Source organism: Impatiens glandulifera, chromosome 6 (assembly GCF_907164915.1).
Source record: "Impatiens glandulifera chromosome 6, dImpGla2.1, whole genome shotgun sequence".
Taxonomy (NCBI): Eukaryota; Viridiplantae; Streptophyta; class Magnoliopsida; order Ericales; family Balsaminaceae; genus Impatiens; species Impatiens glandulifera.
In genome coordinates, this window is record NC_061867.1 from 3437433 (window position 1) to 3454403 (window position 16971).

Below are 16971 nucleotides of genomic sequence, written 5' to 3' on the forward strand. Positions count from 1 at the left end.
TAAATAAATGACGATAAGTCGTTTTCCAAAAAAAATTAACGCCTTAAATTAAAATTGGGATAATGACATTGTGATCGTGATAACTTTTTAAATTATAAATAAATATTTTTTAAAGAGTCGTTCGATGTGTATCATTAATAATATTGTTGTTTTGATGTTTTTTTATTTGGAAAAGTCGGTAAACTAATCTTCTTTTTGAAAATCTATGATCTCGATAATCTTTTGAGCGGTGTTTTTTTCTTCATATTTTCATGTTTTGTAGTTTTTTATTTTCAATCGTATCAAGTTTGTGTCGCTATGATTAAACGATTTTCATCATTTTCTCCTTATCATTAAATATATTACTGAGAAATTTAGCATTATTATTTGCGTTCATTTCTCTCGTACTTTCAATTTAACTTTGGGACATTTTTATTTGAATGGGATATGATTGACATTAAGGACTTTTTTTTCACTAAAATTGAAATAATAAAACAAAACAAAAATGTTATAGTTATAATGCAGTCAAATCACTCATTGAAGCTAAATCAAATTTGATTATTTTTTTTTGGAAGACTTTTTGTAAACCTTATTTAAATTTAATATAGAAAGATTTTTATATATATTATAACCCATGTTAGAATTTAGATAAAAATGATTTTAACAAATATAACATTTTTTTAACCAAGTTAAAAATACAATCCACCAAAAATAAGAAAAAATCATGATAATTTTCAACATATCATCATTGTTCAAGTCAATAAAACTCAAAGTAAAATAAAAGTTTGAAACTTTCAAGCAAAAGCAATAAAGAAGGTAAGTCCCACTTCACCTTAATATTGCCAATAAGGTATATTTTCTATAATTTATTTATTTATATTAAATAGTTATTTTTCCTCTGTTTAATTTATTATAAATGAGTTGAACATTATATCATTTCATATTTATTTTAAAAGGTTATAAATTAAATCTCAAATTTTATTACAGATTTTTTTAAAAGACAAAATTATTATAACAAATAAATTGATGTCCCACACCTTCAATTTGGGGTCCACTTCACCTCCAACTTGGGAGGAAATTAAAAAAAAAAATGAGAAATAATGCTATTAATTATTAAGTGAAATGACTTATTATGACATATGGGTTGCTTGACTTGACCCACAATTTTAAAAGTATCTTACATAATTTAATAATATTTTTAATTCAAATTTAATTCTATTCCAATTCTAAATATATTTAAGCAAGCTAATAACTCATACAAAGTGACTAATTAAAGCAAGATCAATTGAAAGAACTAAAATTTTATGAGTTTTATTGAAATTTGATAAAAATGTTATGTTGAGATAACACATAATTCATTTATATAGATATACTATTTTATAAAGAATTTATTTTATATATATATAGGATTTCCAAATTGAAACTTGTAAGGCATGGCTTAAGGATTTAGGGGATAAGACCTTAGAGGTAACTTTTCCCTTAAGGCTTTGAGATTTAGTTTGGAGTTTATAAGATTTGAAGGTCGTTTAAATAATTTTAACCAATAAAAAATCATAGGTTTGAGAATTTCTTAACTATTAAGAAAAATAATAAAATGATTTATGTTGTTTCATATCATTCATAATATAAATAGATATCATTAGAACTTATTATAACACCAATTTTTTTATTTTTTTTTTAAATAATAATGAGCTACACTACCAATTTGCAAATACTCTTAATTTGGGCATGGACAAAATAAATTTTTAATTTTTTTTTATATCTTATTTAAATAAAATAATATTTTAAGTATGTATAAAAATCTCAATCAAATACGGTCCAAATAAAGTGTTTAATTTAAAAATTATTTTATTATATATTATTTATATATACAATTAATTATTTTATATTTAGTTAATATTAAAATTTTATATATTTAAATATAAAATTAATTTAAAATTAATAATAAATATCACAAAATAAATATATATATTTAAAAAAAATATTTATTTATTTAAAAATTATACTTTTTTATTTATTTGTTTTTAATGTAAAATAATATAAAATCTAAAATTTAAATTGTTTATAAATTCTTAAAATCTTATTATTATAAATTTAAAATGATAAAAATTTAAAATCATTTCTTTCTCAATTTTAATTGACTCATTTATTTTCATTTAAAATAATTAAAAATATTCACAATCTTACCATATTATAACTAATTTATACTCAATTTAGTTTGTACATGTACTTAATTAATTTTAACTTCAAACATTATTTACTTATAAACAATCAAATTAAAAGTAAAAAGTAAAAATAAAAAACTTAACATCTAAGTTCACATTTGAATTTATTTCTATTCTCAACTTTCACCTAACTCTTCATACCAAAATTTGTATTTCACTTAAAATTAACATTTTTTTAATAAAACCTAAAAGTGAGATTTTTATTTTTATTATTTATAATAAACCTCAAACTAAGATACTCTTATAATTAAATATTCAATTTTAGTTAATAAAAAATAAAATAGTAAACAATTTACATATTAATATTAATACCCTGTTTGATTCATTTCATAATCTGATAAATTAGGTTTAGCTGAATCCAGAGGAAGAAGATGAAGATGGAGAAGAAGCTGTTATCTTCATCAATGGAGATTTTACTTTTTTTTCCAAAAATACAAATTCAAATTCAAACTCCAAAATCATACAAAACAGCATAATAGACCTAATATACATGGCCAAATATGCATTATATATATAATCTATTACAAGTATACTTGTTTGAAGATTTCCAATTTCCAATTCTTCAATTTGTTATAGTAACAACACTGATTTCTAATTATCTAACAATAGTAGATTTCCATCATCATCATCATTATCATTATTAAGCAGCTACAGCACCAGTGCAGAAAGGATAATCACCTTGATCTCTATTCGGTGAAGTCGATTTCCTCTGTCCTTTCCTCAACGATTTCATCGACGACGAAGAAGAAGAAGGATTCCAGATCTTCTTCTCTTTAGCTTCATCTAAATCGATCTGTTCTTGTCTACAATCATCGCTACAGAACGGTACATCACCTCTGGATTAACAAAACAAACAGTTATTATATAGAATCGATCGAATCGATTGATTTAGAAACAGATCTGGAATTGAAGTAACCTGTACATGTAGATATCGATGTTTCCGCGGAGAGATTTTTGACAGAGGAAACAAGCGTCTAGGAAATGAGGATGAATCTGATTTGTTTCGTTATAGAATCTGTTGAATCTAGATGATGAGTTTGATGATAGGTTATTGCGTCTGTTTAGAGTGTTATTGTAGTAGATTGACCTTGAAATGCCGGAGAATCCTGGTTCGTCGTCGTCTTCATCGGTAAAGCATGATCGATTAATGGCGGTGGAATCCATGAATGGAGAAATCTAGAGAAATTTACAGAGAGAGAATTGGGAAGAAGAAAGGGAAGTTATAAAGAGGGAGAAAAACCACGGCTGGTATGGAGAATCCCGTGTAAGTGAATCTATTGGCAAAATTAAAAATTGGTAATGTATTTGCCACTCATCTTGCTTTTATTTACAAATATGCCATTATAACAATAACTTATTGAAAGAATTTAGAGAAATGAATGAATGGGAGAATAAAGTATAATTATATTAGTTAGAAAAAGGAAGAAAACAAATGTGAGAATAGATAAAAAAAATAAATAAATTTTTAACAAATAATATTATGCTACGTCATTCTCTCCTACAAATTTAATATTCTTCTTTAGTTAATTAGTAAAGTAATTGAGTTGGCATTTCAATGTCAGAAATAGGCTTATTTGATTTATTTTGACTAAAGTCGTAAAAAACTAATATAAAATATGAATAAATTTATTTGGATATAATAAGTTTTGGGACATTTAAGTCCCATTGTCATTAAAAATTACGGAGCATGTCACTAGATAATAGGATTTAATAATTTAAAATTTAGAAAAATTGATAGAAATAAAATGGTATTTTAAATATATGAATAAAATGAGTGAAATTATTGAAGGGACGAAGAGAGGAGAAAGAAAAATTAAATTTAATCTAAAAACCCAAATAGGAGAGACTCTTTCTTGATGTATTACAGCTTATGTCATAGTTACAATTTTATTGGTGAAAATTACAATGAAAGTGATTTTGTTATTTTAATATATATGTAATTTTATTTAGATTATGACATGTGTTATTTTGTAAAGTAAGTATTAATATTAATTTTAATCTATATTATATATTTTTTATTTTTTTTATTTTTATTTTTAATTACTTTATAAGCTAATTATTTTTGGTGAATTATTTGGTTCGAAAAAAAATAGTATAATATTAGTGATTGCGATCGATTAGTACGTTTATTCCACAATACTATTTTTATAATGAGATAGTAGATTTTTTTGAAAAATCGGTGGAGACGGTCTCGTTAAATTTATTAATCTTCTTTATTATCTTTGAACTTGATAATGTTGAATTTTATGTTGGGTTTATTTATTCGTTTTTTAACATTTTTTGCTTATGTTTTTATTAATGTTCTTAAATAGTTAATCTCGTTGTGATTCGGATATTTTGGTGACAAGGTAACACTTGTTTTTTTTTTTTTATCGTTGTGAGTAGACTATATTTATATTATTGCATAAATTTTAAAATAAAAATATTTATTTTTAGACAAAAATAAATAAATAAAAAGAATGCATATCACAACAAATATAGTATAATTTAATTCATTTTTATTTTTTTAATATAAGAAGTTAACATGATTTCATAATCATAACTACTATTTTAAATTTAAAACGTTTTAAATAAATTTTTGATTGAATTTAGAGTTAATATTGAATCTTAAAAAGAGGAAATTATTCTATTCAAGCGCATGGAATGAGTGTTTTCATATGATGGAATGAGTGTTTTTATATGGATCGATAATTACATTTTAGCTATCTTAATTAGTTACTAATTTAATTTATAATTATAAATAAGTTATAATTATACAATAATTATTACTTTAATTTTAAACATATTAAACACGGCTAATATATATATATATATATATATATATATATATATATATATATATATATATATATAATTAAATATTTATAAAAATTAAATAAATTATTCTATAATGTCCATTAACTATGTAACTAAGGGTAAGCAACTTATACTCAAATTATCCCCTCAACTTATTTAACTTATTCTCAGATATATTTAATAAAATTTAATTTATGTTTAGTTTATTTATTCAAACTTATTAAGTTACAAGACAGAGAAGTAAAGAGAAAACTATGTTTAAATCTAAAATATATTTAATTATAATATTTTTTTTTCATTTATTACGTAAAATTACTGTAACATTTTATTACGCAAATGATAAACATCCTGTTCAGATTCCAAATAAACCCCGATAAAACGTTAATAAATTGTTGGCGTCAACGGCGGGGAGTCGTAAAAAGAAATGACCAGGGGCATTTTTGTGGTTAATTTGAAAAAGAGGAAATATGCGGTGCGGTGGTCCGGCAAGAATTGGGACCGCTTTATGGGACATGGGTGTGTGGTCCCCACTCACGACCTAACGGCACATGAGATGCCTTTCTTTATTTTCTCCAAACTTTAAGGTGTTTGGAATGGTGGGAGCTTATAATACCCTTTTTGAACTTAAATAATCACTTTTATTACGTAATATTTTTTTTATGAAAAGAAATTATGCAATATTTATATATCTTTAAATTTAAATATAAGAAAGTTGATAAGAAATTTTTAAATAAAAACTCAATAATAATAAGAAAAAAGAGACTTTTTTAAACATGTATCATGGCTTGTCCATTTATTATTGTTTGGAGTTTAAAATAAATTAACTAATCTAAAATTTCTTACTATTCAAATAATAAGATTATTATTAAATTATTAGAATTATTTATATATAATGAAAAACTATAAAGTAATTTAAACCAAACAATACAGTCACATAACACGAAATTTTTTTATATAAAAGTTAAATAAAAATAAAAGAAAAATAAATAAATTTATGAAAAATAATATTATATTATAATAATATAAAAAATTTAATATCTTATCATCATTTTTTCAATAATAAGAAAATTGAAAACAATAATTTTAAATAGGTGAATGTGAGAGTGTTTCATAAATGAATTTGAAGAAAAATCTCACATTTTTTTAAGTGGATGTTAAGATTGTTAAATTTTATATATCTTTTCAAAAATAACCCACCAAGTAAACAAATTTGTACAAAATATTTTTACTTTTAATAAAGTTAAACTATTAGCTTTACTTATTTTAATAAAATATTTTTTTATAATAAAAAGAATTACTGTAAAGAATTTAATCGTGCCTTAGACTATTCCTTATTTTTATTATCAATTAAATTTTCACCATAAATGCTTTATTATTTTCCCCAACCAACGTCTAGAAAGTCCTCTACCATGGCCCACGTCAATGAAGGTGCTGTTTGGAGTTTAATGATAAAAAAAAATATATGTTTATATCATCTTGAATGTTCTTAACATTTCTTTTAAAAAAGAAATACATATTTTTCAAAATTATAACTACAACAAGCCTATTTGATTATTAATTGTATAAAATTTTGAAGTGATACAAATAAAGCATGAAAATATGTTTATTCAAGTTGGATAAAATAACAAGAACATCCTAATTAAAAAAAATATACATTTTAACACTAAAAAGAAAACTCTATAATTCCATTATAATATATTTTTACATTTAAAAAAATTAAAAAAATAAATAAGACTATATCAAACAAGGCATAAATAATTTTGATTTAAAATTGACTTGCAAAACAAGACCGGTATGGTAAAGTCACGAGAGTTACATGCACGCGCACATAATCAGAGTGGCCCACAGTTTTTGTGCTTGTTTTTCAAACTAAATAAAATATATATATAAAAAATAAATAAATATAAATAAATAATTAAAGTTAGAGAGAGAAAGTGATCGTACAAAAAGCTAACGTCATTACTTACTTTTAACCCCACCACTTCTGTTGCTACCCAAATGGCATTATTGTGATTTGTGACTTTCTATAGTCTTGCCTTTTTACTCTTTTTTTAATAAAAATATAGCCCCCATATTTATACCATATAATCACATCAGCCCTTAAATATGTTCTTTATACATAATAGAGCACCATTTGAGAATGGATTAAGTTTGAATTTTTTCTCATCAATTACATGAAATTGTTTTTATTTTGTTTGAATTTTTAAATGTTATATTATTATTATTTTTTTATGAAAGTCTAATTATTATTTTTTTTTTGTTGAAGACACTTCATCATGTGGTGTAGGAGGACAATAGAAATAGGGTTCGGTATACGGCTAAGCAAAGCAATTGAATTCGATTTATTTAATAATTTGTGTCAAAATATTTATCAAACTTGATATATTTATTTGAAATTAACTTAATTAAACCCAATCGACCTAACTTAATCATAACTCATTTTGATTTGTATATTTCAAATTAAAATCATATCAACAAAAAAATTAATGAAGTCAAATTATAAATTCGCTTATTAATTGAGAAAAAAATGTAATTATGTACAGCGATGTCAACTATTCCGAGCAACTTCGATGGTCAATGATGGATCGACTGCTACACATTAAATATTGACATTGAGAAGAAGTGAGAAGTTTCGAGACAAATGGTTGAAAGTTGGAACAGAAAAGAGAATGAGTTAATTTGAAACCTAATCAACATTTTAAATGTTTAAGGGGAAATGAGTGAAGAGTTTAAATGACAAACACAAGACCATATAAAAAAATATATAGACAAATTGACAAATCTATTTTAGATAATTTCAAGTCTATCTGTTTTTGATATATTTATTATTTAGGTTAAATATGAACATCTTATCGAAACCCAAAAATAGATAACTCAAACTTTATTTTTATTTTGTTTGTGTTCGATGTCTGAACTTATATTTTCCTAATCATATATGATCAATCCTTTAGTTAAAGTAAGTAAATGAGGTGAAAATGTATCCTCATTATTGAATGAAAGAAAACATAATTTCAAACTAATTGAAAATGAAAGTAATCTAGCACTTGGACAAAAATAATCTAAATGCAATTGATATATTTTTTAAAATGATTTAACATTATTTTATTAAAAAAAATCAAATATCTGCCTAAGATCATATATTAAAGCAAAACCACCCAACAAGCTTACATACAAACAATTTGATTATAAAATTTTAAAAAGAATTAAATATTTTAGAATTGAGATTTGTGTTGATATATAAGTCTTAAAGTCCAATTTGAGACATGTATAAAACATTAGGGAGTAAACTTATAAATTTTGATTTTCTTAATGTAGAAGATATTTTTTTATTGAAGGAATAAATAAAGAGTAATAAATGGGTGGAGTGAAATTTGGGAAATCGCAGTTCACGAGGAATTTTATATTTTAAATTATCAACCGCTCTCCCATAAATAATATTTATTATTATACACTTAATAATTGCCACGTCACCTTGTTTCTTAATAATGGGTACACGTGTACGCTACCACCTGCTAACACAGCAGCTGTTGCTTGCCACGTTGCATTTCATACAAACTAACACGTCACTCTTTATTAAAATTCTTTAATTTTTTAATTTTATTAGATTAAAAGAAAATACTATTATTTTAATTATCAAACGAAGAATATGTCTTTAGTCTTTTAAACAAGACTATCGAATTGTTTAAACCATTTTAATAAATTAATTATAAGCTAACACGTCATCTTTACAAAAAAAAAAACTTTATAAAAAAACTATAATTTAATTATCAAAGGAAGAATATGTTATTAAATAAGACTATGATGGTTTAAACTATTTTAATAAATTAATTATAAAATTTATTTAATATATATTAAAACTTAACAAATTCAACCCTAATCAAACATTCTTCATAAACTAATCATTCAATTAATTAATTAAAATATTAAAATATTAAAATATTTTATATTTTAAAAAAATATTATTATATATTAATACAATTTAAATATTATAAAAAAAACATTATTGTCTATCAATATTATTTTAAATAAATCAAGATTTTAAAAAACAAAAAACCAAACAAGCTTTTATTAACAAATATTTATATTTTTCTATAAAACAGATTTCTAATATAAAAATATTCATTATAACATTTTCAATTCAATTCACATTCAAACACAATAATTGGATTTCTTTTTTAAAATAATATTAAAACCAAATATATATATATTTTTAATATAGAAAGATATACGGTTTTGTTTTAGCCCATAGAATAGTTTGTTTTTTATTTTATTTTAGAAAGTAGGACTATTCAAATATTTTAAAATAAATAAATAAAAAATGGTTAATGATGAAATAAAATAATATGATTAATAGGAGGGAGAGAATTAATTATTATAAAAATAAATAAATAATTATGTGGTGAGAATTGTAGCATGTCGCTTTAGTGGAAGAATAGGGATTAAAATAATAAAATAATAGTAATAATAATATTTAAATTAGGAGGAGAATTTGAAGAAGAGGCTGTCGAGATATTTGATTCTCTTAGAATCGAGATTATTTGAAAACGACAATCTTTTATTAGTAAATTAGATAAATAAAGTACGATTCCTTTCTTGAAATTAGTGCATCTTTTCCTTTAATCATACTTTATTAATCTAAATTATTATGTGTCCCTCGATTTCAGGCATGATTTCATATTCCCTAACACTTGTTTGGTTTGAAAACCAATTCCAAGCTTATAAAAGTATATAGTTGTTTTTAACGTTAGGTTCATGTTTTACTTCGGAATACGATTAATTTCTGCGGATTAAACCCACATAGTTTATAAACACACTTAACCATTAATCAGGCGAACGAAACTTATCGTCTGACAGACTCAAATGTTATGGATAGAAAAGGAGATAAAAGTATAGTTTTAATCGCAACTGAATTTCAAACAAAAAAAAACTTATTAATTTACTTTAAATTAATGAAACTTTAATTTAAGAGTAATCATGAATTTAGCTCATAGAAATTGCTATAAACTGCTCTTCATATTTCCAACTTTTTAAGTATTTTATTTCAATAAATCTTTGTCATAAAGCTTTTAACACTTAGCCCTTGTTTGATTTTTAAGTTTTCTTTAAGAAATTTTTACTTATAACCTAACTATCACTCCATCAATTTGAGAAAATAACCCCATTTTTTTTAATTTTTAAAAATATACAAAAATTTACGCTAATCTATCGATTTCATTTTTAATTTAAAAAAAAAAATTCAACCGCCCAATTAAAAAAAAGGATATAAATAATATTTAAATCTTGTCTAGGTACTCACGAGGTCAAGTTACTCAAGTATATACGTCATTCTTAGTGTCATCATCTCTTCTAATTCAATAAAAATAAATCTATGTTATTTATTATTATTATTATTAATAATTTTAATATATAATAAGACATGTTTGACATTCCTTGTGTTATGATCTATGTTAATTATTTAAGATTAATTAAGATACATTGCACCCAATAGGAATAAGGTATAACACATTTACACTCAATCTAAATTTTAACTTCATTTTTTTATTTTGGTAATTATTCACATTTATAACTAAATAATGTTACTTTAATTAAAACATTAACAGCACCCAAAAAAAAGTAAAAAAATAATAATTATATATATATAAATGAGAAAGTATGTGAACTAATAATAAAGTGACTAAATATGAGCAATGTTCTTTATTTATATAACCACTCAATTCTTTGGAATGGAATTATAAAAAAACAAATTATTTAGTAGAAAAATTAAAAAAAATATTAATATATAATGAAAATATATTTTTAAAAAAGAAATAAAACAAATTTTGATTGATGAATTAAAGATAATTAATTATTTAAATAAGCCAAAAATATAAAATGTCTTCCATTAAACAAACATTCTGCATTTACCTGTCAAAGTTTCATTCTTTAATTAGATTAATTCAAATTGCCTACTATTTAATCTAGCAATTTAAACCTAACCCCAGGACAAAATAACCTACTTTATTTATAAGAAGAAAACAATTTTCATTTATAGTTATACTTCTAATGCCAAATAACCCCAAAAATCTGATATTCAAACAACCCTAGATCAAACAAGACCTAGGATTTATTATACAAATGGAATTACCACACCTTTCTTGGTAATACTTTCTTGAAGGAAGTGGACTTTGAAAGTTGTTAAAGTGGGCAAAATTGCTAGTAAGTTTCCTTTGTGTGAACTCCTGTAGGTTAACAAGAAACTGAAAAATTGGAAGTGAGTAGAAAATATATTTTGTTACAATTTTTTATACCAAATTAAACAATGATGTTGGTTCATTTTTTACATGAAATTCTGAATGTTTTAGGGTGAAAATAATCCTTGTGTACAAAAAGAAGAAGATTATTATCTAAAAACAGATCATCATAATCCAAATGTTTGATTCCCACAAAGAACACTCTAAGTTGAAGCGGCGGACGTGCTAAATTCTTAAAATAAAAAAATACACTTTCAATTTAACTTTGACAATTTTAAATGGAATCGTGATTATGAACAAAATAACAGCTTTCGAAATAGACCCAAGTGATTGTCAAAAGAAGACCCTAAGGAGGATGAAACAGAGAACAACTTTGAAGAAACATGAAAATGTATATACTAATTACTACCTAGATGGTAAGGAAAGGTGATAAATTTCAATCAGTTTAATGAAAGTAGATTACAATTTCCTAAAAGCTAAAACAATTTAAAATGTTAGATGTTTGAAACAACAATTTTATACCCATAGATGGCAAAATAACAAAAAAGACTAAATAGACAGGTCATTCAGAACATGAAAGTATGGCAAAGAAACATTTATCCTACACTCAGCATGATTAATCAAATGATTCAAATCAAAAGAAATAAACTACACGCACCCGTGAATTCTGGGCTTCATCGCAGCAGCTTTCGCATGATTGGTAAGGACACCTGTTTAAAGGGCAAGTTTTTTTCCTTCATTCTTAATATGTAAGATAAAATGTAACGAAAAATTAAGTCCATACAAACAGTAACTCACTAATCTAACTCTTCTCTGTAGTTTTATGTAAGAGATTTACAGTCTTCAAATAATGTTATCATCATATAAAGCATTCAGCCAGTCTCTCAAATGGACAAATGAAAAAGGCCAAGACTTTTTCCTTTTTGGTGAGCAGGGTTTATTCCCCGGAGAGGTAGCACGACGCTCACTGCCATGACCTCCCTTTAAATTAGAGGATTCTTAGTGAGATCAAACCTGTAAAGGCACTAAATTTGTTATAAAGAAATTATGGTTGTCAAATGAAAGGAGGCCATAGGAAACTTTACCTAACATAAACTAGTTGTACACAAAATAAAGACAATTAAATTAATATTTGAATGAGCTCGGCCAATTAACCTTAAGTATAGCCTTATGATAAATAAAAAAAGGAGGTTTATGTTGACTATGATTTATGGTGTAAAATGATGTATACATCGTAAATTGAAAGTAAAATACTAAAATTTATGGTAAAATGATAGAAGTAAGATTGATCTTTAAAAAATTAACAAGGAATGTGTTACTCTATGGTTTAGAGTGTATGATATTGTGCTTCTCTGCTTTAACACAGTAACAATACAATGGAACTTGTTTGTTGTCTCTCCCTTATAATTCCCTATGATTTCATCCTTCTTTCCCTCCAAATCCCAATGAACTTCAGTGAGACCTATCAAACCAAGCCATTAATACCTTTCCTTAATCAAACAACTCCACACTTTGATCATAATCATTGTTCATCCAATTCAAGTCCATCTTCAATTATTTTCAAAATGAACAATTGTTTTTAGGAGCTGTCTCAGATTGTCTAGTACTACCAACGAAGAATCATATCCTGCAAGATAATGATCAATGGGTTCATTCAAAATGGACAAATTGGATATCAAGTGCATTGTGGATCAGTAAATGTTTAGAAGGAGTATAGCAACATGGAATGTGTTGGTTGAAGCCTCATGCCATGACCCAATTGGACTTTAATAAAGATAAACTTGAGTCAGTTCTCATCAATACGTTTAATAGGTATAATTGGTTCACATGAGTATGATTAGAGCAGAGCTACTTAGTTCTAATTTTCTAAATATTTCTACCTTTCCCTAATAAAACCCTTGATCAATGTGTGATATAGTTGATTTTTTTTTTATAGAAAAATATCCCTCAAGGAAAAGTGATCTGTTCCCTAAAACCGCATGAAAGTTCATTACTAATCTCATCTCAAAATGTTCAGAATAATGTAGGATAAATTTGTGCCTATATAAATCAATAATGCAGTAATTACTTACACAATATCTTCACCAATAATCACCACACGAACATTTCCCATCTTTGAAATGATGAAATCTGCTAGAATCCCTCACAATAATTTCTCGGTTCTTTATCAGAGAAATATACTTGATAGCTACATGACAATCACCACACACCCGAAGATTCTTCATCACCCTAATAGGTAAGCCCTCTGGAATAATCATTAAAGCAAAAACGATTGCCAACTTTTCACTATGATGAGCCAAACTATATTCCTTCTCCTCAGAATCCATATCGTGTAAAACCGAGCCTTCTATATCTGGTACATATCCCTTCAACTTCAACACCGCAGTCAACTCTTTCAAATAACTGTCAATCTCAACCAATCGTTTGTGGGATTTATCACCCATAAGGAATTGATGGATCTGGTTTCTCCACTCAAACCAACTCACACCTGGCTCCTTCTTAACACTCCTATCTCTCATAGCTTTCCTCACTTCAGAAACATCATTCCATCTTTTAGCATTAGCCTGAGTGTTCGCCAGAAGAACGTAAGAAGCAGAATCGTAAGGATCGATTCTCAGAACTTCTTCAGCTATTCTTTTGGCCATATTCGGATTTTTGTGAGTTTTACATGCAGATAGTAAGGTCTTCCATATGATAGCATCCGGCTTGATTTTCATACTTCTTATCAACTCTTCTGCTTCTTCTAACCGGCCAGATCGTCCTAAAAGATCAACAACACACGTATGATGTTCTACTTGCGGTGTGATTCCATACTTATCTGACATCAATTTAAATATTTCCATCCCTTTATCTTTCAACCCACAATGACTACAAGCATAAAGTAAACTAAGAAACGTAACATCGTTTGCCTCCAAATCATCCTTCACCATCTTATCAAATAACTCAACAGCCTCCATTCCTTTCCCATGGAAACCATAAGCAGCTATCATCGAGCTCCACAAAACAACATCAGCTTCTTCTCTCTCGGTGAAAGCTTTTACAGCCTCATCCAAACACCCGCATCTTGAATACATGCTTATTAAGGAGCTAACAACACCAACATCTGTCCAGGCACCACATTTCATTGCATCTGTATGAAGTTGTTGACCCTGTCCTAATGTTGCCAATTCAGAACATGAACTAATAACACTAACCAACGTGATCTTATTAGGCATAAAACCAGCCATCCTCATTAAGCTGTATTGATCCAAGGCTCCTTCGGCACATCCATTTTGAGTCCTTCCAGCAATTAATGTATTCCAAGAAACCAAATTACGATCCGGCATTGCTCTAATCACTCGTTCCCCATCTTCCAAACACCTACATTTCATATACATATGAGCCAAAGAGCAACCAACAACCATATTGAATTCCAAGCCAGATTTTACAGCGTAACAATGAACCTGTCTACCTGCAGTCAAACACTTCAAACCAGCACAACCACGAAGAACACTACCAACAGTAAATTCATCTGGTTTGAAACCCAAAACATGCATTTGAAAGAACAAATTCAATCCTTCTTCATTCAACATAGATTGGGTCATGCTAGCAACCATAGCATTCCATGTTGCCACATTCCTCTCAGGCATTTCGTCAAACACCTCACGCGCACCATCCAAGTCCCCAACTTGAACGAACCCATTGATTAAAATGTTACAAGACATAATATTTCTATTGGGTAGTACACGGAACAACCTGGTGGCAGTTTCTAACAGACCCAATTTGGCGTAGCCATTGAGTAAATGGTTGTAGACGAACTTGTATTTGTAGGAACCAGATGTAATAATTAAAGAATGAAGTTGTCTGATTAGAGAAAAAGATCGATTCTGTACACATCCTAAGAGAAGATGAGAGAAAAGAGCTGGGTCTAACCAAATATCTGATGTATAACTCTCGAATGCTTCCTTAAGATGACCTTTGGTACAAAGAGTGATGAATGAGTTTGGAATTTCCGCATAATTTGAATAGAAAGAGCAATAAATGTTAACCCTTCGGGATTTTAGGGAATTGGCTGCCGATAAGAGCTGTTTAAACATCTGGGTCTTTCTTTGTTTAGCTCTAGACTATGGAGAGATAAAAATCAACTTGAACGCGCGACATTGGCTCACTTGAACGCGCGATGGAGATATATATTTGGGTTTGGACGGAATTGGTGCGGCGACGGTGGCGGGAGAGGCGGCGTTCGGAGTATTTGATAATGGAGTAGTGTTATTTAGGGCTGACGTCGACGCCGCCATTGATAGTTCTACTGGCTGTTGTATTTCTCCCGCCACGAAGCAGCGCCGTAATATTTGGTTCTGTTTTTTTTATTATAAAACAATTATAACATATAACTAAATTACTAATTTTTTTTTGTCCAACTATTATTATTATTATTTAAAATTAAAAAGTTTGATCCTTCTAACTTCAATCTAATAATAAAAATATTAGTGAAACAAAATTGGATAAATGTATTAATCAATATCTCATTTTTATTCAGAACTTTAAAGTGTGTAATGGGAGACTCGAAACTATTATCACAATTTTAGTTATTGACTATGCTTTCAACTAGTGCGAATATTCGTCTCGCTTTAGAGTAATCTCACTTTAATTTTTATTATTAAATTAAAAACATAAATACATTCAAATTGATATATCCTATACAAGTTATATAATTCAAAGTGATAGTAAAAAATAAATACCAAGTTTATTTTTATTCAAATTTTCTTAAATATTTTCTTACTCATATATTATTTTGGTCATTCAAATCACCTCCAATAAATTAAAATACTTAAATTTCAAAATATAATTTTATTTTAAAAAACTTGATAAATTAATATATTAAGACAATCTTTTTATCCATTTTAAAATTAGTCTTAAATTATAAAAAAAAAATGTGATAATGCAAGTCCCTTTCTTATAGCACATTTGAATATTGGAGTTTCATCACATCAAAAATGACTAAAGTTTGAAACACAAATATCAATTGGGTCGTTAAATAATTATTATAAGACAAATCAAATAGTTATTTTTTATAAATGAATTTGGGTCTTATTTTTTTAAATTTATCTATAATCAAATATTTATTGTCTTATCAATAAAATGACTTAATTCATTAATTAAAATATTTTATATTTAAAAATAAATAAAATAATTTTATAATTAGAGTCTTATATATAAAAAAACCTTCTTTAAAATTATCACTAATTAATATTATTATGAACTAAAATTTATTTCAATAACTTATAACTGACATGCAGTCACTTTATTTTATAAATCAAATATTTGCTTTTGAAAGAATAAAAAATTATTATAAAGTGAATCCAGATGCACCCAAAATATTATGATAAAATTGACGAAATACATTGAATTAAAAATGTTGATTCATGAATATCCTAAGTGTCAATAGGTGGCCATTATTTTAATAATGTATACAGATATTTGGATTTAAGGGTCATTCCATTTTGAAATCGAATCATTTTCAGGCTTTCATTATTAATAATTGGATACAAAATATTAGTTTTTGTATAGTTAATTATTTATTCATTTCTAAATAATAATTGAAATTACTAAATATGGTTTCAATGTTTAATTCATTATTATCTCTAAATCTTATATTATCATCTGATTATTTTGAAATTGTTTGTTTATAATTTCAAGTTATTAAATACAAATCATTTTTTAAATGATGAAATCATTCATTAATCTAGATTTAGTGAATG

The 16971-nt window shown here is 26.0% G+C and overlaps 2 protein-coding genes across 4 annotated transcripts; both read right to left on the reverse strand.

The window, feature by feature from the left end:
• Nucleotides 1-2631: 2631 nt before the first annotated feature.
• LOC124942532 (FCS-Like Zinc finger 3-like) lies at nt 2632-3443 on the reverse strand. 2 transcript variants are annotated; one of them, XM_047483059.1, is made up of 3 exons: nt 3292-3440; nt 3121-3219; nt 2632-3040 (listed from the first exon to the last, which is right to left on the reverse strand). In XM_047483059.1, exons 1-3 carry the CDS (start codon nt 3366-3368, stop codon nt 2845-2847), a joined length of 372 nt encoding a protein of 123 aa, XP_047339015.1. In that variant the 5' UTR covers nt 3369-3440; the 3' UTR covers nt 2632-2844. The 2 variants fall into 2 exon arrangements, with proteins under 2 accessions (XP_047339015.1, XP_047339014.1); XM_047483058.1 differs by having other exon boundaries at nt 3121-3443.
• Nucleotides 3444-11149: 7706 nt separating this feature from the next.
• LOC124941970 (pentatricopeptide repeat-containing protein At2g41080) lies at nt 11150-15588 on the reverse strand. 2 transcript variants are annotated; one of them, XR_007099651.1, is made up of 3 exons: nt 13303-15588; nt 11889-12244; nt 11150-11236 (listed from the first exon to the last, which is right to left on the reverse strand). XR_007099651.1 is itself a non-coding variant. In XM_047482362.1 (2 exons), the coding sequence occupies exon 1, from the start codon at nt 15304-15306 to the stop codon at nt 13312-13314; it is 1995 nt and encodes a 664-aa protein (XP_047338318.1). In that variant the 5' UTR covers nt 15307-15588; the 3' UTR covers nt 12389-12857; nt 13303-13311. The 2 variants fall into 2 exon arrangements, 1 of the variants encoding a protein (XP_047338318.1); XM_047482362.1 differs by lacking the exons at nt 11150-11236; nt 11889-12244 and adding an exon at nt 12389-12857.
• Between the last annotated feature and the right edge of the window lie 1383 nt (nt 15589-16971).

Coding starts and splice junctions, on each gene's coding strand:
- LOC124942532 (XM_047483058.1), bottom strand. CDS start 3,368: ATGGATTCCACCGCCATTAATCGATCATGCTTTACCGATGAAGACGAC. Junction 3,041..3,120: donor ATCGATATCTACATGTACAG/GTTACTTCAATT, acceptor TTGTTAATCCAG/AGGTGATGTACCGTTCTGTA.
- LOC124941970 (XM_047482362.1), bottom strand. CDS start 15,306: ATGTTTAAACAGCTCTTATCGGCAGCCAATTCCCTAAAATCCCGAAGG.